General features: G+C 50.3%; 1 protein-coding gene across 7 annotated transcripts; it reads left to right on the top strand.

Moving 5' to 3' along the window:
* The first annotated feature begins 78 nt into the window (after nt 1-78).
* On the top strand, nt 79-23,505 carry ARHGEF5 (Rho guanine nucleotide exchange factor 5). 7 transcript variants are annotated; one of them, XM_078438314.2, is made up of 17 exons: nt 79-223; nt 4,863-4,993; nt 6,642-7,290; nt 7,897-9,804; nt 10,279-10,336; nt 10,767-10,831; nt 11,037-11,290; nt 14,443-14,603; nt 15,107-15,259; nt 15,540-15,669; nt 15,940-16,014; nt 16,459-16,548; nt 17,670-17,827; nt 18,430-18,591; nt 20,137-20,207; nt 21,968-22,072; nt 22,146-22,705. In XM_078438314.2, exons 3-17 carry the CDS (start codon nt 6,876-6,878, stop codon nt 22,442-22,444), a joined length of 4,104 nt encoding a protein of 1,367 aa, XP_078294440.2. In that variant the 5' UTR covers nt 79-223; nt 4,863-4,993; nt 6,642-6,875; the 3' UTR covers nt 22,445-22,705. The 7 variants fall into 7 exon arrangements, with proteins under 7 accessions (XP_078294440.2, XP_078294432.2, XP_078294430.2 ...); XM_078438317.2 differs by having other exon boundaries at nt 80-223; nt 6,642-6,936; nt 22,146-22,704; XM_078438319.2 differs by having other exon boundaries at nt 80-223; nt 6,642-6,906; nt 22,146-22,704.
* The last annotated feature ends 1,450 nt before the right edge of the window (nt 23,506-24,955 follow it).

Below are 24,955 nucleotides of genomic sequence, written 5' to 3' on the forward strand. Positions count from 1 at the left end.
GCCCCGGCGCGGCCGGGCCCTGCCCCTCCCCCAGGAAGGTGTGTCCGCGGTTTCCACACCTGAAACTTCCTAGGAGAGCCAGATCCCTCCCTCCCGTCCGGGCGGGGAGGGGCGGGCCGCGGGTGGGGCGGCTGGGGCGGCCGGGCCTGCGTCGGGGACGGCCGGCCGGCGCCTGGGACCCGGAGGGGACTCTCGGGCCGAGACGGCATGTGACACTGCCCAGGTGGGTGCCCTCCTCCCTCGCCGCTCGGGGGCCCCGGGCGGGGCGGCTGTAGAGCCCCGGCGGAGGTGAGGGACGGCCGGGAAGGACGGGGAGTCTAGGCCTTCACCCCCCCACCCCCCACCCCGGGCCAGCCCCAGCTGGGTCTCCGGGCACGGGCTCCGGAAATGGGGGGCAGGGCAGATAGGCAGAGTTCGGGGTGTGTGACCGAGTACCCTGGTCCGAAGAGGAAGGAAGCTAGAGGGAAGGCTCTTGCCTGAAAAATTTGCTTCCGGCCTGGTCCCCGCCTTGGAAGTGGGCACCCGGACCCCAGATGTTCCCCGGGCCAAGAATCGGGCCTCTGCCTTCAGGGTCTTGGCCCTGGGGAAACCTAACCCCCGGGGAATAAGAAATAACTGAGGTTCCCTTTGTGGTCCTTGTCCCCTAACTAGAGGTGTTTTTTGTCGTCTCCTTTTTCTTCCCCGGGCCTGGGCCTTCCTTCATTTATCTTCCTCTGGATTCGCATGCTGTGTACGTCTAAGTACACGCCTCTCCTCTGCCCCACGAAACGCCTGAACGTGTAAAAAGGACTCCTGCCCTGCCCCCACCCTATTCCCCCATATATTCGAAGTACTTCCAAAGCTTCTGTCGATGGTGACTTTGCATTCTGCAGTTGGGGAGGTGAGATGGGGTTGCGGTGGGGGTGCCGGATCAACGCTAGTTCTGAGCATCATTTATGGTTGCCTTTCAGCAGGACTGCCCTAGGAAAGCTAATCCGGATGTCCCTGGGGTTTCAGATCTCAGGCCCTCTCCCCTTCCTGGATCTTGGATTCCCGAGACAGATTTGCCTTCCCATCTACCTAGAAGTGAACTCTGGCCAGGGCTCTTGTCAGATTGAGGGGGAAGGGTGTGTCAGACCAGGGAGAGAGGGTGACTTTCCTTTCCAGTTTCTTCCCTCCTTTGCTCCCCGGCTTGCGTTCCTGGTCTTGCAGCCTTGGCCCCCTGCGGAAGTCCCAGCTCCTAGCTACACAGCTCTGCATGTGGCCTCTTTCTCAGACTTGCTGTTTTACCTACACATGGAGCGTGAGGGAGCTCCTGGCCCAGGCCCCAGCAAAGTGGAGGTCATTTGTTAACCAACCTGGGTTAACAAAACCGAAGACCTGCCTAGTGAGGGGGTTCTTGGGGGCTGGGGAGGAAGAAGGATGGGGATATCAGTTCTAAGAGAGTCTCTTTAGCAGGAGGATTGCATGTTGTTACCCTAGCGGGGAGGAGAGAGGCCGGGAGGTAGGCAGGTATGTACTCTTAAAAGAGTACAGTAATTCTAAATATAGTCAGGGGTCCTCATATATTAGGGGTCCCCAGAGTGTATGGCTTCCCGTAACAGTCTGTCTGAGGTTGTCTGTGGCCACATGAAGCATGGTGTCTGTAGGATAGACAGGAACGTGTCATTTGTGGTGTGTGGAATGGTTGGTCACAATGCGGTGTGGACAAAAATGGGGTCACTCACAGGATCATGGGTCGAACAGGAACAGTGTTGCTAAAGTGTCAGTGGTGTAGACTCAAAACAAGTGACTTGCAGCTTCTGCTGTAGACAGGGATGAGTCACTGTGTGTATAGAGTGAACAAGAGCTGGTCATTTATAGCGTCTGCAAGGTGGACCAGAACAAGGTCCCCCTCAGGGTCTGTGTTAAGGACACACAGAGGGCGCTCACACTCTTGTTATCTATGTGGATGGCACCAGGGCCGTGGATGGATTTGTGGGGTGTATGTCATTTGCCACTAATGACGTTCCAGGTGAGCCCGTGTGGTCTACAAGACAGTGGATGATGTGGTGTTTTCAAGCATCAGGGAACACATAAGAGATGTTTATTACACTTTTCATCGGGATGGTGGGGCTTTCCTCAAATGGATAGAACACAGGTGTTAGCAAGCTAGTGGTCCAGAAAGCTCTCTTATTTTAGTATCTTTGTAACACTGTGGACAATATTATCAAAGAGTGAGTAAAGGCACATATCTGTATGGTGGTCTTATTTTCTAAATCAAAATGAGAACGTTTTGATATGTGCGGTATTTTCCTAAGGTGAGCCGGAGTATAGACGGTATCGTGTAAATTCAGTAGTGTTGTAATCTCAAGAGTATTGCAGTGATGTTTGATGTAAGTCAGATTCTAGAATACTTGAATCTGACGGTACAAAATCTAGGAAGCCTGGTCCTGAAAAATACACATGACACTCAACATCGGTTCAAAGAACAAGCAGTATGATAGGGAGGAGGGGATAATCTGTGAAATACAATTCCCTGTCTGGTGACTAGAAATGGACAAGACCTAAGGTGTTGGGGGGCTCCAAAGGAGACACTGAGCTCTGTCGCTGTATTTATTAATAGAGCGACTTAGGGCTTTGTCTTGCCAGAAGTTACATGTGGATGGGGTCAGCAGATGCAAAATGTCTCTGGTCTAGAGGAAGACCAGTTTAGCATGATGCCACAGTTTACCTGTTTTCTGATAATTGGTGGTTATTCACCCCCTTCCCCCCAGTGGAGATGAGGAGGTGACTAACATAACGGGCAATCCAAAAAGCCTCTCTCCTGATGCCTTTATGGGAGTGGAACCATGGCTTGCAGATTTCCTTTAGCTTTCTTACGTTGTACTTGGTCGTGCCTGACTGCAATAGCATTACTAGGACAGGATCAGGTATAGGGGACACAGGGTATGTTTTTCCTCTGTGATAAATGGTGGCTGACCCGGTGACTGCCATTATTTCCAAGTGGATAGAGGCAGTGTCAGGAATAGTGCCAGTGGGCTTGTAGGAGACAGACACGCCTCGTGTAACTTGAACTGAAGAGGTCTGTGCGGCACAGGGTGCAGAGAGATGCAGCCTGAACAGAGCAGGAAGACACAGGTGTATGTAGAGGCTGTCCATCCTGAGGACATGAGAGTGTGTGTGGGGACAGGGCCAGGACAATACAGATGTGGGTGACAGAAGACTTAGGACTTACACAGTCTTCTTAGGCCGGTAGGAGCCAAGTTTCACAAAGTGTTTACGGCGAGCAACTACAGTTATTTAATGTGTGGTTGAGAGAATAGGGTCACGTCACAGTATCATCCATAGTGATTATAGTATTTTGTACTTAGGTCTAGAAATAGGGAGCAAATCACGCACCGTGTCAGTTAACTGGAAAAGGACATAAAAATTCTTCTACACAAGTATGCTTATGTTAGACGTGGCTCTGTGCCCCATACAGATGGGATCTGTGTCTATGGGGTGGCCAGGAACCTGTCACACGCTACATCTGTGGGGTGGCTGGGGACCTGTTTGGTTATATCAGGCTCTATTGCGTAGAAACTGCAAGGGCGGCTTATGGCCTGTGTGCACGTGTGGATGGGTGCCTGTGCCAGCATGTATATGTGTGTGCAGTATCTCAGCAGGACAGCAGACGTTTTGGGTGCTGGGCTCCCACGTTAAGCCTAGAGAAGATAGGAAATGTGCGGGTCCAGGGGCAGCTATGGGTTCCGTAGGCCCCTGGGATCTTCTCTAGGCCAGCCACCTGCCAGCTTCTTCCAGCAGGACTTGAGGCTGCTTCTCACAGACTTGCGTCGGGAGACCTTGGTTTGAGTTCACCTGTACCATTTGCTTAAGAAGTCTGAACAAGTGCCTAGGTTATGTGACCTTCACTTTCCTCATCTGCAAGTGTCTCTTGTATGTCCCTAAAAATCCTTCCAGCTCATGAATCCTACATTTCTCTTTTCTTCTTTCTCTTTCCTCAGCAGTAATTACAATCCCTAACGCTTCTGTGACCCTTAAAGTTGACACTGTACGTTTTAATGTTATTTGATCTTCATTAGAACTCCTTGCAAAGAAAGAATTTAAACCCTTTTTAAAGATAAGAAAATGGCCGTTCCAATAAATTGCAGGATTCCTACAACTGTCTGAAATTACAACGAGCAGAACTAGCAAGATATGTAAAAGACCAAACTAAAAATCGAACGACGTTCTTTTAACTCTGTTTTCTTCCTCTCTTCATCCATGCAATAAATCTTTGTGGCGAGCAAAGGAAGCTGCAGGCAAAGAGACTGAGCAGCTAACATGGCAGTGTTTGAGCCCTGATGAAGTTCATTCTCTAGCCCGGAAAATAGACATGAACTTGGTAATTACAAGTGCAGTGAGTGTGAGAGAAATAAAGGGTTCACTGGGGCAGAAGAGGATGCCGAGCACAGGAGCAGCAGAGGCCCACAGCATGGGAGTAGGGGGTTTGGGGGCAGAGGGCAGTAAGGCAGAGGCCAGGCGTGGAGGGCATATAATCCAGGCTAAATGTTTGGGTTTCATCCCATTGGTGGTCGGAGGCCACTGGAGAATTTAAACTACAAATGGGGCTTTTCAGGATCACTCCCATGCAGAGCAGAGAATGCCTTGGGAATAGGGCAGGAGGGGCGCCTGGGTGACTCAGTTGGTTAAGCATCTGACTTCAGCTCAGGTTACAATCTTGCCATCTTGCCGTCTGTGAGTTCGGGCCCCACGATGGGCTCTGTGTGGACAGCTCAGAGCCTGGAGCCTATTTCAGATTCTGTGTCTCCCTCTCTCTCTGCCCCTTCCCTGCTCGCACTCTGTCTCTCTGTCTCTGAAAAATGAATAAACCTTAAAAAAAAATTTTTTTTTTAAAACAGGGCAGGAGAAGCTCTGTGGAGGCTGGTGGCCAGGCTGTACCCCAGGTGGCCTGGTAACAGAGGACAGGAGAGCGCACCAGGGGCTAGCAGTGCGGATGGAGAGATGTGCACAGACGTGAGGTGCATAAGAGGTGGGGTCAACAGGACTTGGCAACGTGTGCGATATGGGGCAGGTGGGGCCAGGAGGGAAACAAGAATTTTGTTCTGTAATTGAAAACCATTTACTGAGCACTTAATGTGGGCCGAGTATTGGGCTAGGTGGAGACAGTTGAGCGAGACGGATGTAGCTCTTGATCTTGTGAAGCTTACCCCCTGTTATTTGGGATAGATGGTAAATCAAGATGCACACAGAATGGTAACCGTACAAATGCTACAGAGGAGAAGTGATAGACAGAGGAGCACAGTGACCTGGTCAGAGGACTGGGAAATCTTCCAGGGTTAAACCAGGAGTATGTAGTCTCACAAATAACAAGAAAGAGTGCTAATGTTAGGAGTATCCAGTACCGACAAGAGCCACGACATTGGCGATTGTGGGGGCGGTGGGTAGAGTGGTACCAGTGAGGCGTGGATAGAGGCAGGTGGAGAGGTGAGGAGGTGAGGACCACACGCATGAACAATTCTTTTACAGTTTAGATGAGAAAGCCAGGGCCATGCTTCAGTTGTGGGATGGCTCTGACAGAGAGGGGGCGAGGGGTGAGAAGAAGAGAAAATCCATGCCACAAGAAGCCAGGCTAAAGAACATGGCGCCTCGGGGCAGGGACGCCTCTTGTGCTCTCAGAGCAGGAAGCAGGAAGAGTGGAAAGAGCCAAACACAGAGCGCTCTGAATCACAAGGAGTTGAAGCAGCTCCTCTCTCCATTGGTTTCTAAATTCTTTGCAAGGTGGGGGATGTGGTATTCTTTTGGAAGTGAGAAGACAGGTGGGAAGGTCGATCTTCTGAGAAGTGATGGGAGGAGTTCATAAGGTTGTTGAAAGCAGGGGGGGTATAAGAGAGTAGCGGGTACCCACCCAGCAGGTGTCTTGGACCTGGCAGAAAGGGGCAAGCACCATGTCTGCTCTGGTTCTAATCTACTGAGTCTAGTTATCATTCCGCTTTACAACAGCTGCTTCTAAAATTGCATACACAATTATTAATGAGTTATAAGGCCCTGCTAGACACTCTAGAAGAAAATAAGATGAGTAAAATCCAGACTGTACATAGGGAGATAACACTACGCCTGAGTACCTCAGACTCACTTGCTACAATGGCCGGACCTATTTTAATCCAATCGGCAGCTTTGGAGGAAGATTCCGCCTTCAGACTCTGCTTCTCTGGGCTGTTAGATCTAGGGTGTGTCACTCACAGTGTCTGGGAGTTATAGGGGACTGAGTCACGCTTGGTGTCCAGAGAGTAGACCGGGAGAGACAGTATGACCTAATGCAATCTGGAGAGTAATGACCCCTGGGAGTGCTTGGTGCTCTTTGACAACGGTCTCACCCTCTAATTGAATCATTTATTATCTGTCTCTTCCACAAGCCTCCATGAGGACACAGTCTTTCTCTGTCCTGTCCACTGAATGCCCCGCACTTAAATATTGGTAAATATTTATTAGATGGGTAAATAAATAAGCCTACATACATTTTATAGAGGCTTTTGCTTACTTTGTTGAGTATCTTTTGTCTCAAAGAATGACTCTAAGTGGAACCAAAGAAATCCCCCACTCTCGTCCTTGCTGCTGTGTTCCTTTGATAGGTAGAAGCAGAAAGGGCGATGGACACTTTGTGTTTTGTTCCTCTCTAGGGCTTTGCCCTGATGCGGGCTGAGGAGCCCCCACTCAGGGCCTCGACCCCCATCCCTGCCATAGCAGAGCTCAGTGTTACCTCTGAAGCCCTCAGGGGGAGCAGTCAGACCGCCGCCTGGGGGCCCGAAGGTCGAGAAGGCTAGGTGCCATCCTGTACCTGGGCAGAGCGACGCAGACTCTCGGAGGCGCAGCAGAGAGACCTAAGGGATGTGGACAGCTGTGCAGCTGAGAGCATGACCTCGTTCCCCCAGGAAGCCTCTGCAGGTGCAGAGACCAACCAGGAGGACGCTGCGGGTGAGACCTGGGGCACGCCAGAGCATCCGGAGGTGGCGCCTCAGAGCCCGGAGGACGGACGGGCAAGGACACGGGCTCCCGCAGAGCCCGGGGCCCGTCCTGCCCAGGATGAACACCTGGACATGGTCCCGGTATCCAGTGAGCTGGGTGGCCGCGAGGAGATGGAATTTAGACCAGAACTCACTTCTTTGATTTGGGGAACGGAACGTGCAGAAGAGAAGGGGGAGACTTTTCCAGACACCTCTGCTCAGCCCAGATTTGGACCTGCCTGGGAAGAGCATCTGTCAGAAACCAACCAGCCACGGGGCTCCGTCAGGCAGGGGGAAGAGCTGTGGTCTCTGGGGGCGCGAGAAGGTCAAGGGAGAGGGGCACTCGAGGGGCTGGAGGAGCAGGGGCTAGCGGAAGTGGGGTTCCAGGACGGAGGAACTGTCAGGGAGGGTGGGCATGTAGGGGAGCAGGAGCAACTGGCAGAGCCGGAGAAGGGGACGGAGGGAGAACACGGGCAAAGCCAGGAACAGACACCAGGTGATGTGATGCTCGCAAAACAGAGAGAAAGAACGAGGCTTTGTGGGGAATTGGAAGGTCTGCGCTATGGTGAGGAGGAGAGGAAGCCTCGGGGCCAGCGAGGTCTACAGCAGGGAGAGGAGGGGAGGAGGGCGTTAGGGGGGACAGAAGAGGGGAGCGTGGACGCCCCGTATGAGGAGAATCAAAGCCTGGTGGGGAAACCAGGGAGAGTAACTGGAAGGCAAGAAGGTCAAGTTCTGCAGGGGCAAGTGATGCTGGGGGAGGGGCAGGTAGAGGAGGCGGGGTCAAGTGAGGAGGAACCAGGGAGTTGGGTTGGGGACCCGCTGTGGGCAGAGGGCAGACAAGAGAGTACCAGAGAAGGGGAAGCCCATGATGGTCTTTCCACACTGGCTCTGGTAGCCCCTGAGGTCTCTTCTCCCTGTGACTTATTTCTAGACGCCTGTTACCCCATGACCAGTACTCCTGGGACTCAGAAGGAGCCTCGGGCTGAGGAACTATCCCCTACAGCTCTGGGTCCTACACTGGAGCCAGGAGGATGGTCCTGCCAGCCCGTTTCTTTACCTGGCTCTTTTCCTGCTGGGGAGTCACCTGACCAAGAAGCAGCTCAGGATAGCCAGCAGGAGGGATCTGAGCCTAGGAAGGGGACGGTGTTCGGCGTGGGGACTGAGATGGCCTCTGCCAGTACATCCGGGACTCCTCCAAGGACACCAGACTCAGCTCCTTCCAGTCCTGCTGAAGCTTCCCCCAGCACAACTACGTCATCATCTGCCAGCTCCCCACTTGCCTCTCCCAGGAGGGAGCCGTCTCTTGCTGCCCATTCTCTAGAAACCTCCAGAGCATCTGTTTGGACCAACAGGGCATCTCACTGTGGGGCTTTGGAGACTCCCGCTGCTGCCCTCCATGGCTTCCCCTCTGCAGAGGCCGCCGTGGAAATCTCCACCAGCTCCAGTTGGGCCAGCCCTCAGAGCGCCCCCAGCCACCCTACAGGGGCTGTCCAGCACCTGAGGAGCAACTCCTTCCCGGGCTCTCATAGGACAGAGCCAACTCCGGACCTGCTGGGAATATCACTTTCCTTCTCCCATTCAGAGTTGCCCCAGAGGCCCCCCAAACCTGCCGTCTGTGGCTCTGTGATTCCAAGAAGGGACAGGAAAGGTGGTAGGGACCACAGGATCATTCCAGAATCCCCTAGTTCATTATCCACTCTGGGGCAAGACTCTCAAGAATTCACTTCAAATCCAGAAATGTCCAGCAGTCCCCACAGCAGCCAGCCGTGGGGCTCCCCACACACTTCAGCCTTTTCCCCAGGGCCTCCTGCCTATGGCTCTTCCCCACCCCTTGTCTCTGTAGATACGAGGATCCATGAACCTCTGCCCCCCCCTACCCCAGAGAAGAGGCGTGTCCAACCCTCCATGGTGGAAAGAGACAGCCATCTCCATGCAGGGGTTTCCACACTGAAGCGGTGTGCCCATCCTCTTCCATTGGCCCCAGGTTTGGGGCTACATGGCCCCCCCAAAGGCCCACTTCCCCCAGTTCCTGACCCCCTTGTGGCAAGGCAGCACCGACCTCTGCCCTCTATCCCAGACACGCCCCACCCTCCTCAGACCTCGTTCTCCCGCAAACTGAGATACAACAAGCCATTACCCCCAACCCCTGATTTGTCCCAGTCCCACCATCCTGTTTCTTTTAGTAGTGCAAGGATCTACAGGCCTCTACCCCCTGTCCCTATTATGGATCCCCCCACTGAACCACCCCCATTACCCCCAAAGTCCAGGGGGAGGAGCAGGAGCACTCAGGGAGGACTCATGAATTCAGGGGGTCAGGGCAAGCCAAGGCCTGTTTGTCAAGAGTGGACAGTCTCCACTCCCCATTCTGTTGGACGTACCTCCTGGCCCCCAGCTATGGGTCGATCGACAGACTCTTTGGCTTCTACCAGCAGGAATAAGAGTGAAGTGTCCCCTGGCATGGCTTTCAGCAACATGGCAACCCTTCTGAGTCCCTCTTCCCCAACCACGCCCTGGAATCTGGAGCTCCAGGGACCTGCCTCTGAACCAGGACCCTCAGAAGAGTCTGAGGCCCCTGCCAGAGGATCTTTGAGAAGAACAGCCCCTCAGGAAGGAGCCAATGGCCTGAGGAGGTTGGATCGAGGCCAAGCAAGGCAGTCAGACAAACTCAGCCATCCCCACCTGGAGAAGGCATCCAGCTGGCCCCACAGGCGAGACCCAGGGAGACCCCCGGAGGGCGGCAGCGGGCAGGTTGCAGACCCTCGCGAGGGGTCCAGTAAGCACAAGGGCTGGAATCGGCAAGGACTGCGCAGGCCTTCTATCTTGCCTGAGGGCTCTTCAGGTGAGCAAGGAGCAGGGATCATGGGGACACTCGTGTCAGACCACGCTTTCTCCAGCTCTTTCCACCTCACTCATCTGTCCCCAGGGCTTCTGCTCTTCCCTCTGCTGGCTTCACTCCTCCACATACCCAACCTCAACTCAGAGTGTTGTGGTGCTCACTGGAGCACTCTGCCTTTTCCTTCCCCTCTATCCCTGTCACCCGCCATGGTGTTCTTTTATTGTGTTTGTTTTTCCCAACTCTTCGGCTCGGTGTCCTCCTAGTAGTAGAGAAAACTTCCTCTTCTTGTCTTCTGACACCAGGGACGAGGACGTTACCTGGGAATAGTGTCCTCACATGCTTTCTGCTTGGGCACTGTCCTCCCAGCTGAGCCCTCATATCCCCCCAGATACCTACGTCTCCCACTTTAGGTCTTTCCTGCTTCGGCTGTCAGAGTGTGCCTCTAAAATCCCGTTACTTCACCATTTCCATTTTCAGAGACAAAAGGTCCAGCCGTAGAAAAATCCCGTGGCCCTTCAGACACCATCGTTTTTCGGTGAGTCATGTTTTCTCTTAACAGACACACTTGTACTGTCTTTTCTGAGGATACCGAGATTTCCATTAGTTGCCAGGGGTTCTGGGACCCTGTCTCTTCCAGAGATGGGGAGGGGAAGAGACATAGACCAGGATTCCAGAGCAAGGGCATCTTTTATCTTCCTGGTTCCGTCAGCTGGGTCTGAATCTCCCATCCTCCTAGGTAGGCCCGTTAGCCATGAACTAACCGCCCTGTGGAAGTTCAGTATGTCTTCCAGAAAAGCTCTGAACTGGCTAAAAATGGGTCGGGCCACAACTTGCCTCTTCAGGGGATTCAGCCCTGACACCCCAGCACACATCCCAGAAATCAGAGACTATCTCATCTATAGTCACCTGGGGCTTCTCTGCCTCAGTGCCCAGCAAGCACCCCAGAGCCCTTCTTGCCTCCACAGGGAGAAGAAACCAAAGGAGGTGTTGGGAGGCTTTTCAAGACGCTGCTCGAAGCTCGTCAACTCCTGTGAGTACCTTGAAACAAAACCGTAGACCCGCGTGGCTTGCTGCCCAGCACTGGCGCTCGCGGCTCCCCACTGCGGGGTGGTGATATCTGCGGGGAGAGAGGATTGCCAGGAGAGCCAGAAGCAGTTTGGCGGCTTCTGTCTCTGTGCCTCAGCATCCCTGTCTCTCTCGTTCTCTCCCTCTGCCGTGCTGCCTCGCCCCTGCAGCCCATCTGCTTTACCAGGAGTACAGCGATGTGGTTCTGAACAAGGAGATTCAGAGCCAGCAGCGGCTGGACAGCCTGGGAGAGGCGCCCGGGCCCGCCTCCCCCCGGCAGCCCCGGAGAGCCCTGGTCTCCTCGGAGTCTTACCTGCAGCGCCTGTCCGTGGCCTCCAGCAGCTCCCTCTGGCAGGAGATCCCGGTGGTGCGCAATAGCACCGTGCTGCTCTCCATGACCCACGAAGACCAAAAACTGCAGGAGGTACCGGGCAGGGCAGGGGCGGACTGGAGGGAAAGCAAAGGCTCTCATTTCCTGCTCGCTACCGCCACCGGCAGCAAGAGCAGGCTGTCCCCATCAAAAACCCACCATGTGCCCCTGCACCACGGCTATCGCTCCTCTCCACTCCTCTCCACTCTGATGCGTCTGAACTGCTTTCTGAACCTTCCCGCTGGCCCTCGGCACGGGCCACTTCCTCCCACCTGTCACTATTTGGGGCTCGTAGGAAGTGACTGTGCCTCTGAATTTGTTGGGAGGAGTGTGGAATTAATCCCTTCTCTGTTGCTTCAGTCTAGGCTAAAATTTCCCTCTTCAACCAGGGTTCCACACGACACTGGAGGTTTTCTCTTCAACCAAAGCACCTGCAGTGGCTCTTTTGCTGAGTCCTTTGTAGCTGTCCTGTGGTCCACTGGTCTCCTAGAGGCTTTGGAATGACCATCAGTCTCAGCTCGGTCCTTAGACCCAGTGGCAAGGCTGTTCGGTGTTTATTACCGTTAATAGGTTTTACGTGGAGAACTGCTCTTAATAATAGAACCTTGGGGCGCCTGGGTGGCGCAGTCGGTTAAGCGTCCGACTTCAGCCAGGTCACGATCTCGCGGTCCGTGAGTTCGAGCCCCGCGTCAGGCTCTGGGCTGATGGCTCGGAGCCTGGAGCCTGTTTCCGATTCTGTGTCTCCCTCTCTCTCTGCCCCTCCCCCGTTCATGCTCTGTCTCTCTCTGTCCCAAAAATAAAAACAAAAACAAAAACAAAAACAAACAAACAAAAAAATAATAGAATCTTTCTTCCCAGGAAGACAGTATGGCACCATGGAAAGGCATCATGGAGTCATGTTTGTGTATCTGGGTTCCGGAGTAAATGACCTGGTTGTGAGCCCACTTCTCTGTTTGCTGGCTCTTTAACTTTGACCAGATTACTTGCTCTTTCTACCTCTCTGTTTTGCCATTCGTAAAACTGGGTCACCAATAGTCAGTGGGAGAGCCAAAAAAGATAAGTGCCCAATGCACAATAGTCACCCAAAAAATGTTTTCTACTGTACTTTAATTTCAAGTCAGGCCAACCTGGGTGTGAATCCTGGCTTCACCATTTAGTAGCTGTGTGACTGCAAGTTCGATAACTGCACTAAATCTGTTTCCTCACCTAAAACTCGAGGATACTGATGTCTTCCTTTCAGGGTGGCCGTGTGGTTTAAATGAAATGTCCCTGTCTGGCTTTTAGTGTGAAGTCTGGTGCCTAGTTTGATACATATTACTGCCAGACTCTCCCTCTCTCAGAGGTGGGAAGGAGGAAAATGTTGGCCAGAAGGACTTAGAGATAAACAAATCAAACAGAGGCAGCTATAAATGTTTAGGTTTTTTTGAGACTCAGGCTTGGGGCTCTTGTTCTGACCTCAACTTGTCAAGCATACAGAGGATATGTAGAAAGTCAATGATCTGCCCAATACTTAAGGACCAAACACCAGGAGAGCGTTTGGACCCTGGCTGTCTCACCAACTCCAGCATACTGGGAATCCCACCAGGGCTCCTGGGCCAGCCCTGGTCTCCGTTTCTGAGAAGAGAAGCCTCTGTGCTTATATGCACATAGTTCTTTCATAAAATAGCACTTCTGGGGTCTACGAAGTGCTTGCACCAACCCCATTTCTGGTGACTGGCACAACGTCTTTGTGACATGGGGGTCACTGTACCTACACAAAAAGGCAAGAAGCTCTGAGGTTCAGTGAGGTTAAGTGAGCCACTCCAAGTCCTATCGTCAGTTGAATGTTGGAACCAGGACTCAACCGTCATTACCAGGGTCATTACCCAGGTGCGTGCGTGTGTCTTCTTTGCCTTTTCTGTTCTGTTCGTGCATCTACCCCGAAGCTGCATGCTTGGATGAAGAGTAGGGGTGGCCCAGCGCGAGGAGGACAGGGCCGTGAGCCATTGCGCCCCCTGCTGGAAAGTCCACACAAGTTCTCACGTGCTGGACCTTCTCCATTAAACCTCAACAGCACCAACTCGTTCTCAAATATCCTCCTTGCGCCCGTGTTTCCCCAAACCTCAAATCACCTTCATCCCCTAAATCTGTTCCTCTTTCAAAGTCCTGTGGCTCAGAGAGTGAGTCAGTCCGCCATTCATTCAGTTACCAAACTCCAAAGCTGACACATTAGCTGTGACTCCGTCTGCTCTTCCAGCCCCCGTTTCTAGCAAAGAACCAAGTTCTTCCGAATCTGCCTCCTCAAAAGTTACGAAACTGGCCGACCTCTCCCATCCCCGTGGCCATTCAGGCTTCTATCTGTCACCCGGAATTACTACGACGGCTTCCTAACGTGACGCCCCTGCCCCTTCGGCTCTTTTCTCCATGCCGTGCTCAGAAATAGCCTTTACAGAAACCAAATCTGATCAGGTTATTTCCGTACGTAAAGCCTCTTTTAACCTTCCCGTTGTCTTACGTCCAAACCGTTTTACCTTGTTTACGGAATCCTCCAGAAGACACCCCATTTACCTCTCCGGCTCCAGGTCCTGCCACTCCTTTAGTATAAATACTTAGTTCCCCAAATCACTCAGTTTACTTAAGCTTCTTGAAAGTACCTTTTTCTCTTCTACCTTTAGGGGCTTGTACACACTCTTCCCTCGGCCTCAAATGCTCTGTCCCTGTCCTCCTGATACCAGGTTAGGCTCTGATGTGACTGCAAGCTATCAGAGAGGGTCTGCCCCCTTCCCTGCTCTGCCCCTCGAACATTATGCAGTGGCTAGCAAGTGCCAGGGACTCGAGAACGATTTTATTTTATTTTATTTTATTTTATTTTATTTTATTTTATTTTATTTTATTTTATTTTATTTTATTTTATGTTATTTTATGTTATTTTATGTTATTTTATGTTATTTTATGTTTGTTATTTTATGTTTGTTTTTTTATGTTATTTTAATGTTTATTTATTCTTGAGAGAGAGAAAGAGCAAGCCTGAGCCAGGGAGGGGCAGAGAGAGAAGGGGACAGAGGATCTGAAGCTGGCTCCGTGCTGACAGCAGCCAGCCCGACGTGGGGCTCAAACCCACAAACCGTGAGGTCATGACCTGAGCTGAAGTCGGACGCTCATCCGGCCGAGCCACCCAGGCGCCCCTCGGTGACTATTTTTAATCAATCTCCTCTCCTACCCTCCAGGCCAAATTCGAGCTGATTGTGTCAGAGGCCTCATACCTGCGCAGTCTACATGTGGCAGTGGACCATTTCCAGCTTTCCGCCCCACTGCGGGCCACCCTTACCAACCAAGAATACCAGTGGCTCTTCTCTCGTTTACAGGACGTGCGTGAAGTCAGCACCACGTGAGATTCCTCTTGTCCCAAACTCAGCCTCGGTGTCTTTAGCCTCTAAACTGTCAGTTGGGTTTTCTTTTCTCTCAGAAACCCTCTCCTTGCTCTCCCTCCATGATTCCCAGCGCTGTGGGAATAGGGAGAGCAAAGAAGGGGAGAAGGTATGTGGGTGGGTAGATCCGTTAACGGGTGAACAGATGAATGAGAGATGCTTCCCAGGTTGAGGGGATGCACTGGAGATGGGATATGGGCAACGGGTGAAGATCAGAGAGCCAGAGCAGAACCAAAAGAAGAACAAGAAATGGAATATAAGGAGCAGAGGGTTAGATCAGGGCAAACTAGGGATTGCCTTGGAGAGAACGCTAGAGCACGGCAGGGGCACCGAGCTAAGGACAGTCAGTAGAAGTTACTGCCTAACAGAAAGAAGGAGTCACAAACTCAAGGTGTAGGAGGGGTCCGTCAGCTGCTCACGTGAGGCCCCCAAGTCTCATGAGACGTGTGTGAATACTATACAGGTTCCTTTCAGACCTGGAGGAGAACTTCGAGAACAACATCTTCACCTTCCAAGTGTGCGATGTGGTCCTGAACCATGCCCCCAACTTCCGCCGGGTCTACCTGCCTTACGTCACCAACCAGACCTACCAGGAACGCACCTTCCAAGTCCTGCTGTGAGACCTGATCCCTATTCAGTCCCCACGCGAGCCCTGCAGTGACCTTGCTGCACTAAAACCCCCGGACCCCAATCCCGAGCAGCATCCCAAGAGCCCATGTTTCTTGTGCCTGCTCTGTGATCCCAACCCCAAAGCACCTTCCAGGTCAGACGCCCTCAGCCGTCACACGTGGGCACCCCCACCATAGACATTCCACTGCATCTCTACTCCCTGTGCCTCCGCTGTGTCCCCAGTCCTCCCCACGGCCCTCCTCACTGGAGGCTCGCTGCCCACGCAGGAACAGCAACAGCAGCTTCCGGGAGGTTCTGGAGAAGCTGGAGAGCGATCCTGTCTGCCAGCGCCTTTCCCTCAAGTCCTTCCTGATCCTGCCTTTCCAGCGCATCACCCGTCTCAAACTGCTGCTTCAGGTACAGCACGTCCCCCAGACCTCTTCCTTCCACCCGAAAGAGATGATCTCCGGGAGCCCCAGGGCCCGGGACCATGCATGCTTCTGCCCCTCTTCCACACCCTGTGGACCACGTGAGCCTTCTTCTGCCCACCGCCCTCACCGCTCTCCCCCAGGGTGAATTTGCTGCAAAAATTTGGTTCCTAGACTTCAGTAGCTTACCCACAATTCTCTCTTCCTGTTTTCCCGTCCCTTCTTTCCATCTGGCTCCTGCTTACTGTTTGTCCTACAGAACATTCTGAAGAGAACACAGCCTGGCTCTTCAGAGGAAGCAGAAGCCACCAAGGCACATCATGCCTTGGAGGAGGTAAGCAGCCACCACCCCCACTCAGACGCCCAGGATTGTCCTTCACGGAGAATTCTTCTGCGCAGGCCCGTGACTCCAGAGAGCAGGGGTCCCTGCTCATGGGATCGCTCAGCCACCTCACTGTACCCACCAAACCTCCAGACACCCGCCCCCTCCCCCCAGCCTCCTTCCCACCCTGAGGATGCTCTACACCAAGGGGCCATGCTGTCACTGCCACCAGCCCCAGATTAAATCTTACGTCCACTCCGCCCCGGAATGGCGTCAGGTCATGCAAAATATACCCGAGGCCTAGAACTGCCATTTGGTGCTGCCCTCACACCATTCCAGCCTGCTAGAAAAGACGGAGGCCGTCGCAACCAACTTCCAGATTTCTTGCAGAGGACTCAAAGATCAAAGCCTCTAACACGGTGCTCTTCCTCTTTCCTCAACCTACCCACGGTTCAGCTGATCCGAGACTGCAACAACAATGTCCAGAGGATGCGCCGGACAGAGGAGCTCATCTACCTGAGCCAGAAGATTGAGTTTGAGTGCAAAGTGAGTTGGTCCCCTGCACCTCCACCCTGCCTGGGAAGCCGCCCCAGGCAAGCCTCTAGCGTAGAACCGTCTTGCGCGCGCCGTCCCGGTCTCTGCCCTTACTGCTGTGTGTCTTCTATTCTGGCCTGTTTCTGGGACACCCAAATGCCTACTTCAATCTCTGTGGTATATTGTTAATTGAAAAGGGAAAGACACAGAGCTGTGCGTACCGTAGCATATTACCGTGGGTACAGATCTGTGCATGCATTTGCTTGTGTCTACGTGGAGATAGGCTGGAAGGGGCACATGAGAAAGGTAGGACAGGGGTTACCCGAGGGGGAGAATGTGCATTTGGGAATGGGACAGGTGAGGGAGAACCTATCAGTGTAAGCCTTGATGACAATAACATTTGGTACTTAAATCAGTCAATATTCGATCAAGTCTTCATCTGATCTAACCAACGCAATGTGAAATGGATTCCAAATATAGGGCCAAAATCTCCCATCAAAATACAAATGTAAAATAAGCATTCCGCGTTCAGATTCCGCCTCAGAACAGGTCCCATCCTTATTTCCCTCGAAGAGAGGGGAATCCTTTATCCCCGTATTAATTGTATTCCAGCACCCCTATCTTTACCCAACTTGCAACTCCGAGCAGACCCCACCTACTTCTCCTTATCCCTGTTCCCACTTACGGCTCCAGCTGCTCCTGTTACGTCTCTGGTTATAATCAGGGAAAGAACAAAAGTCAGAACTGCACGAATCCTTTAACTTCTAAGACACACAGCATACGGTTCCCTGCCGTGTTCCTTCACATGCCTCGACTGGGGTCATCCAGTTGTCCTTCAGTTCAGGCTTCTAGGGCTGGGCTTTGTCACATAGTCACTGTCCTGGGTTGGAGCGTAGGCACCTTCTGTTCGCCTGATGGGTGGACGTGGGGGCCACACGGGAGACAGTGGTAGGTAGAGGGCTCTGGGAGGAGCAGTCTAAGTGGATGGGTGATGAACAGGAAGGATGATGTGGAAGAGGGTGTCAGTGGCGGAAGCCACGAGGAAGAGGCATGGTGAGGAGGGCGGGACCAAGGAAGCCTCTCGCTTGCCCTGTCTGTGACGCGCTGCCTCTTCTGTCCTCCCCTCCCTGTAGATATTCCCGCTCATATCGCAGTCACGCTGGCTGGTGAAGAGTGGAGAGCTGACGGCCCTCGAGTTCAGTCTGTCCCCAGGGCCGCGAAGGAAACTGAACACGCGTCCAGTTCACCTGCATCTCTTCAACGACTGTCTGTTGCTGTCTCGGCCCCGAGAGTCAGTGACTAGAACGGGAGGGAAAGGGGATGGGGCCAGAGGGCAGGACTAAAAGGGACAGTAAAGGGTCGTGTTCCTGGGGGAGCCCTTCTCAGTGGCTCAACCCATGGAGTGCAGGTCATGGGCTAGAGAAGAGAAAGAAAGGTCCGAAGCAGAAAAGGGGATCCCACCAAATTATGTCACAAGATCACGTGGCAGGGCCTGAACTGTGTTGTAGACATGGAGCAAAATGTAGCAAATGAGCTGCTCGCATTCTCAAATTAGCTTGTTTGGGCTAGACTCAGCCTACTAGTCTAGAGGTTCTTAGCCAATTCCAGATCCTAACTCTTTGGTCCTAAGGGCTTTAGAAAATTGGTATTGATTCGATCTCTTCAACTCTTTCAAGTGGTGAAGTATTCATTGTACTAGACATGTGGTTTCCCAGCTCTGTGACAAATCCCTGGGTTCTCTGGAGCCACCATCTTGGGAGCAAGGTAGCACCACCTCGTGGTTTTTATGAGGATTTGCAAGCTGCACAGGACAGGGATTTTGAATCCAAAGGTATGACGGTGGCTGAAGCATAACAACTGTAGAATCAAGTTGAAAAGCCTCGTATTTTGCAGGGGTAGCCGGTTCCTGGTATTCGACCATGCTCCCTTCTCCTCCATCCGAGGGGAAAAGTGTGAAATGAAGCTACACGGACCTCACAAAAACCTCTTCCGGCTCTTCCTGCTGCACAACGCACAGGGCACCCAGACTGAGTTCCTCTTCAGCACAGAGACCCAGTGAGATGGGGCTGGGCAGAGGAGTCGGGGGGAGGGAGGAAGGGAGGACAGCCTGGGAAGAAAGTGGGGCTGAGACAGAAACTGTGTCCAGAGGACAGCCGCAGCACGATCTAGCCCATTCCGGACTGAGAGCATCCGAGGAGAAATCCAAACCCAAACTCTGAGCTAATAGACGACTTGCAGGAGACGGGGTGGGAAGGGGTACAGAGTTGCTGCCGATGTTTAGCATCTATTTTCTGCTCTTCAGTCAAGAAGGACAAAGTGAGCGAGACAACAGAGAAGAGACGGGCTGGTATGGAGTAACTAAAGAATTGAATTACTGACGTCCACGAGTCATGTGTATAAGCCAGAAACTCTGCAGTGCCGAAGGCTGGTGGACACTTTGTGACTAAGACAAGCACTGGGGGGTCTTTAGCTTTCCTCCCTCCCACTTTCCAACCCAGGCCTCTGTTGAGCAGAAATCCATAGTGTTGACAACCGTGATTTGCTCATGTTTTTAGTAATAATAATAATATACATTATTATATATTATAATATGTTATATATTTTATAATATACCATATTATATAATTATGTTATTATAATAATATAATACACACACATACATTTTGGGGAGTATTAAAAATAATACCTATAAAATGTAGTAACAGTGCCTAAAACAATGAACAAACTATAAGCTCATAGCTGTTGCTGCTGTTACAAGAGATACAAGAAGCCTCTCCCTTTAAAGGTTTGACATGATGCTAAATGGTCTGAGGATCGATCCCTATGTTGTAGATACTTTTCTCCGTTTTGTCTCTTGGAAGACATCTCTGGGTAGGATCGACCTTACCCGTCTTCACTTATGGAATAGAGGGGCTGGTACAGGGGTTTGTATGCAAACTGTGACCACCGTCAGGTAGTCAGTTACAGACTCCTGTTCTTTGTTTAGTATTTGGGGCAGCCTCTTCCTGGAATAGAAATAGTGTCAGCTCTCAATTACTCCAGCGTTTTTGGAAGCAGAGGCTAAGATAATGCAAAATCCTTCAGATGATTACAAAATCAGCTTGGGTTATATTGCACGACCAAAAAAAAAAAAAAAAAAAAAATAGCACAGATGTCTCCCTGATCTAATTGTGATTACAAAATATTTTTCATCTCTGAAGTATTTGGAGGAAGGGAGGTGGGGAGTAGAGTGTGGAGAATTCTGCAGAGTGATAGTGGGGATCTAAACTAAGATGGACATCTTGCTTATTACAAAATGGAAAATCTCATGTGTCTAAAGCTAACATTCTGTCCCCACTTGAAAGATATGCTATTAAGAGGGTAAGCCTGGAAAGAGAAGGAGAAAAATAAAGGGTGACAAAACACATTAACACACAGTTGGAGATCTTATATTTCCAACCAAGCAAAGTCCCATTGACTTTTGTGCTTGATGTCATTGAACTAAACAATGCTTTGAACCGGCCAAGTCTTTCCCACAGTCATTTCCCTACCCCATCCTTGGCCTTTGTCCTCTACCCCAGAGCTACAGCTGAAGCAGCTGACCCTGCTTTGTTTTCTCAGAAGTGAAAAGCTTCGATGGATCTCAGCCTTGGCCATGCCCAGAGAGGAGTTGGACCTTCTAGAGTGTTACGGTGAGTGAGGGTATAAAAGGCAGAGAAAAATGGCAGGGCCAGAAGTCACCTTTGGATGCAGGACTTTAGGAGGCTGGGTGGTAACTCTGAGAACCTTCCACTTATTGCTTTTATCCAGAATTTCAGAGTGGAAGTCTGGCCATTGGAGCTTAAGCAGCTGAGATGATCCACCTAAGACTACTCACCACTATGCCACCACCTCCTCTGCTGTATATCTTCTCCCTTGGGCCATAATTTGCTCTTTTTAAATATTTGTCCCTGTAAATCTATCCTGCGATTATTCTGCCTAGATTTTACCTGCCTGAACGTCTTGGGGAAATAGGGAGAAATAGGATGGTTGGAGTAGGAGTTGTGGAAGGAAGCAACCCAGTAGATCTGTCATAACCACACCCTCTCCTGTGAAGAATGACCTGAGCTCACCACCCTTAGCCCAGGCTTCCAGGTAGCCACAGACATACACGCACATTATGCATGTGTCTGGCATTCATGTGAAGAGTAGATTTCTGGGTCTCCTAAAGCCCCACAGTTGTCCTTCAGCGAGAATTCCCTAACTGGTATCCAGAGACGAACTGAACACAAAGGAACACTGGTGACTCAAAAGAACAAACAAATACAAAGAACCTCTGAAAAGGAAGTAGGAGAACTCAGGTTGTAAACTGAGTTCTATTACCTTATTCACTCTGTGAACCCATCTGCTGGCCTTCAGTCCCCCAGCTGGAAGGAAGGCAAGATGTCCTCCTTCACTGTGGTCTTATGAGTGGCAGATTGGAGATAAGCTTTAGAAAATGGATCAGGGTGCCTGGGTGGCTCAGTCAGTTGAGCGTCCAACTTTAGCTCTGGTCATGATATTACAGTTTGTGACTTTGAGCCCTGCATCGAGCTCCCTGCTGTCGGCACAGAGCCCACTTCAGATCTTCTGTCCTGCTTTCTCTCTGTCTCTCTCAAACATTAGTAAATATTAAAAAGAAATGTAAATGAAATACAGACAATAATGCAGCATTCTGTTTGTTTTCTGAGGGAACCAGTGCAGTGTGGTAAAGGAGAAAGAGTGTAAGGTTGGAGGCTAATGGGTCAGAAGACCTCTGAGGCTTGTTATCTTGATCTTAAAAACGAAATTTCCTCTGGCTCAGAAAAACACAGAAATACAGAAAATCTCCCGAGGGGTCATCTTGATCAACCCAGTCATTTACAAGTGGGGAAACCAAAGCTGAGGGGATTGAGTGCCTTACTTTGATTGTACCTGGAGCCCCATGGCTGCAGCTCTTCCAGCCCGATCTGGTAGGTACTGTGACAAAAATGGAGAATGAGTCACAGCTTCAGATTTTACAATCTAGTTGAAGAGGCAGAACACATACACAAGGCAATTAGACAAGAGGTAGATGGTGTGGCCTAGACAATTAGTGTTAAAGGAGTTCAGGATCCTTGGTGGACTGGAGAGTCAGGGAAAGTTACAGAGGGAATGTGGGCCTCTAGCAGAATCTGAGTATTTGTAATGAGTCACTGAAGGTTGTTACAGTGGACTTCTCAATGCATCTTCCCCGGAGAAATAGAATTTTTGACTCATTTCAGTTCCAGTATTTTCATTTCCTTATTGGCCCTTTTGTTTCCTGGTAGAGGAGAAAGATTCTTCTGTCTCACTTGTCTGTAACTTTCTAAAGCCCAGACTTTATCCTGAGTCCTCATATGCTTCCCCTGTAATTCCTCTTCTGTTCCAGTCATGTGCCTTTCCTAACCTCTCTTCACCCTCTTCTCTTCCAAAGACTCCCCGCAAGTACAGTGCCTTCGAGCCTACAAACCCCGAGAGAATGACGAGTTGGCGCTAGAGAAGGCAGACGTGGTAATGGTGACTCAGCAGAGCAGCGATGGTAAGAGGGAGAGCCCAGGAGTAAGCTGGGCGTTGGAGGTGGGACACTATAGGTAGATGTATTCATTTCCTAGGGCTGCATAACAAAGTACCACAAGTACGGTGCCTTAAAACAATACAAGTTTATTCTCTCATGGTTCTGGAAGCCAGAAATCCGAGGTCAAAGTGTTGGCAGGGCCGTACTCCCTCTGAAGCCTTTCAGGGAAGATCCTTCCTTGTCTCTTCCAGCTTCTGGTGGCTCCAGGTATTCCTTGGCTTATGGCAGTATAATTCCGATCTCTACCTCTGTCTTCCTTCTGTGTGTGTGTGTGTGTGTGTGTGTGTGTGTCCAAATTTCTGTCTTTTTGTAAGGCTACTGATTATATGGGATTAATGGCCCACTTTGCTCAGTATGACCTCATCTTAACCTTACTAATTACACCTGCAACAACCCTGTTCACAAACAAGGTCACATTCTGAGGCACCTGGGGTTAGAACTTCAACATATATTTTGGGGGAAACATAGTTGAATGCGTAAGAGTAGTTCAGGAGTAGGCAGTTGTAGACCTTGCCAGACCTAGAGCAGCATGGTTAACATACTGGGAGACTGGATTTCCCAATGCTGGGGCCTCCCTAGTCATTTCAGCCTTACCATTCAGAAAAGTCTGGGGGAATTATTGTGAGTCTGTCTGGGTAATTCTTCTTCCCACCCATTGCCTGTAGGCTGGCTGGAGGGCATGAGACTCTCAGATGGGGAGCGAGGCTGGTTCCCTGTGCAACAAGTGGAGTTCATTTCCAACCCAGAAGTCCGTGCCCGGAACCTGAAGGAAGCTCATAGAGTCAAGACTGCCAAACTACAGCTGGTGGAACAGCAGACCTAGCTTTCTCTGGGAGGAATCCCCTGAGCATAAGGACAAGATGTTCCTGGAAAGGGCTGGCCCCAGAACCCTGCAACAGAGGCTTTCTGTGGACCAAGAACTAGACCTTCTGAAAACTCAAGAACAAAAACCCACTACCAGTTGCTAGTCCCAAACCTCCTGTTTTTGTGCTTTGTGCTTGGTGGAGGGATTTTGAAGGACTTTGCACTGGACTCTGAGAAGCTTTTCTCATAAGAAAAGGGAGAAATGGGGCCTAAGCCAAGGAACTTTACCTCTACTACCATATAGTACTTAAACATTCTCTGTTTCCAGAGTACAGGTTCAGGGCTGACCAGTTTCCATCGTGGCTACAAGTTAAACAGAATCTGATTTCAGTTCACTGGAGGGAGATGTTTAAGGGGGATTAACACATCAGATGAGAGGATCAAGCTAGTGACCTCTAAGGTGCCTTCCAACTCAAGAGATTTTCCCTAATTATTGGTGTGAGGTCAGGGCATGCATCTCTGGGATCTATGTCTGTTGGTGGCAATGTGAGGGTTGTACTCTCTCACGCTAATAAACTTGGCACTTCTCTGAGTGTTTTCTTCTCAGACTCCTGAGCACTGAACAGGGTTTGGAACATGGAATTCCGTGAGAATTCTAGGCCATTTGATTTAGGTACATGAAAGACCAAGATGGTGCCTAGATCAGGACAGATGCCAACTCTTGCTTTATGATTCCCAAGAGTTTGGGCAGCTTTTCTGTTTGTTACAGCCTCAGAGGTTGTACAAGGGATTAAAAGGAATTGACGAGTGGTAAAAACCCCATTCAAACCTTTTTTACTGAACCTATAAGTTAAGCATAGGTTAGTTCGAATGGATTTGGAAATCCTACTGAGACCATTCGTGATTTTATATTTTGATTTGAATTATGATGAAGGTATCTTCCCAGCTGTTTCATCCGCTTTGTGAAAAGTAGCATGCTATAATGGAAGAGTCCTAGAACCCAAGTCAAGAGACCATCTTGCTGTACTGCCATAGTTCAGCCTGTCCATGTCTCAGTTTCCTTAAGTGTAAAAGGCAGGACTGGACCCAGTAATCTCAAAGTCCTATCCAGCTCTGCAATATAGGATTCTCTATCTCCTACTGGATTGCCTTCCTCGATTGAGCATCATTGTATGATTTTTCACATAGAGCCCTCACATAGTCACCTTTTAAGCTGGATCATTATAGTTCTTCCGTGGACATTCTACTGCTCTGTTTCATCTTTAGGAGTGCCCAGGAGTAGCATTGCATTGCAGCTTTGTGCAAAGGTAAGAATAATGGTATAAACTTTGTCCTCTACCCAATTAAGGATGATACAACACGATAGTCTCATGTTTGTTAACACATTCTGTTTTCTACCCATCCTAAAATATAATTTAGCTGGCTTAATTTTTAGAAAAATTATCACTGTAGTAAGATGGGACTCACTTATCCTAAAGAAGTTGACACGACTGAAAAATCTAAAATAGGGATGGTTTTAGAGAAGTTCAATTGAAGTTTTCACTATTTTCATAAAGCCAGCTTTTTATTATTAATATGATATATTAATATGTATATACTGTATGTAAATTAGCAATTGGTTCTTCTTAATAGCTGTAATAATTAACATAATCCACGTTATTTGTTCAAACCAGTATTTGTTCAAACCAGTATTTGACTTCGAGCCATGTGTCTCGAACAGAGCTGTATCCCAATCTTTATATTTTCTAGGCAAATTCTCCCTTATTTTCCCAAAGAGATAAAATGTCAACTTCTGAATGATACACACGCAAAGAATTTTCTTAGTTGAATGACTACTTCTTTGTTTGAAGTTGCTAAGGCTTTCTGGGTGTCTTTGAAGCTGACATTTGTAAGACTAAAACTGCCTTTAGATATTTAATATGTATTCATTTAATTGGGTTATTCTCACCTAATCTGGGAGATTAAAAGGCAATTGGCTTCTGCCTGTCTTTTGTTTTAAAAACAAAAACCAAACAAAAACTTAGATATGAGTAATCTCTACTC

Source organism: Panthera onca, chromosome A2, assembly GCF_046562875.1.
Source record: "Panthera onca isolate mPanOnc1 chromosome A2, mPanOnc1 haplotype 2, whole genome shotgun sequence".
In the NCBI taxonomy this organism is placed as follows: Eukaryota; Metazoa; Chordata; class Mammalia; order Carnivora; family Felidae; genus Panthera; species Panthera onca.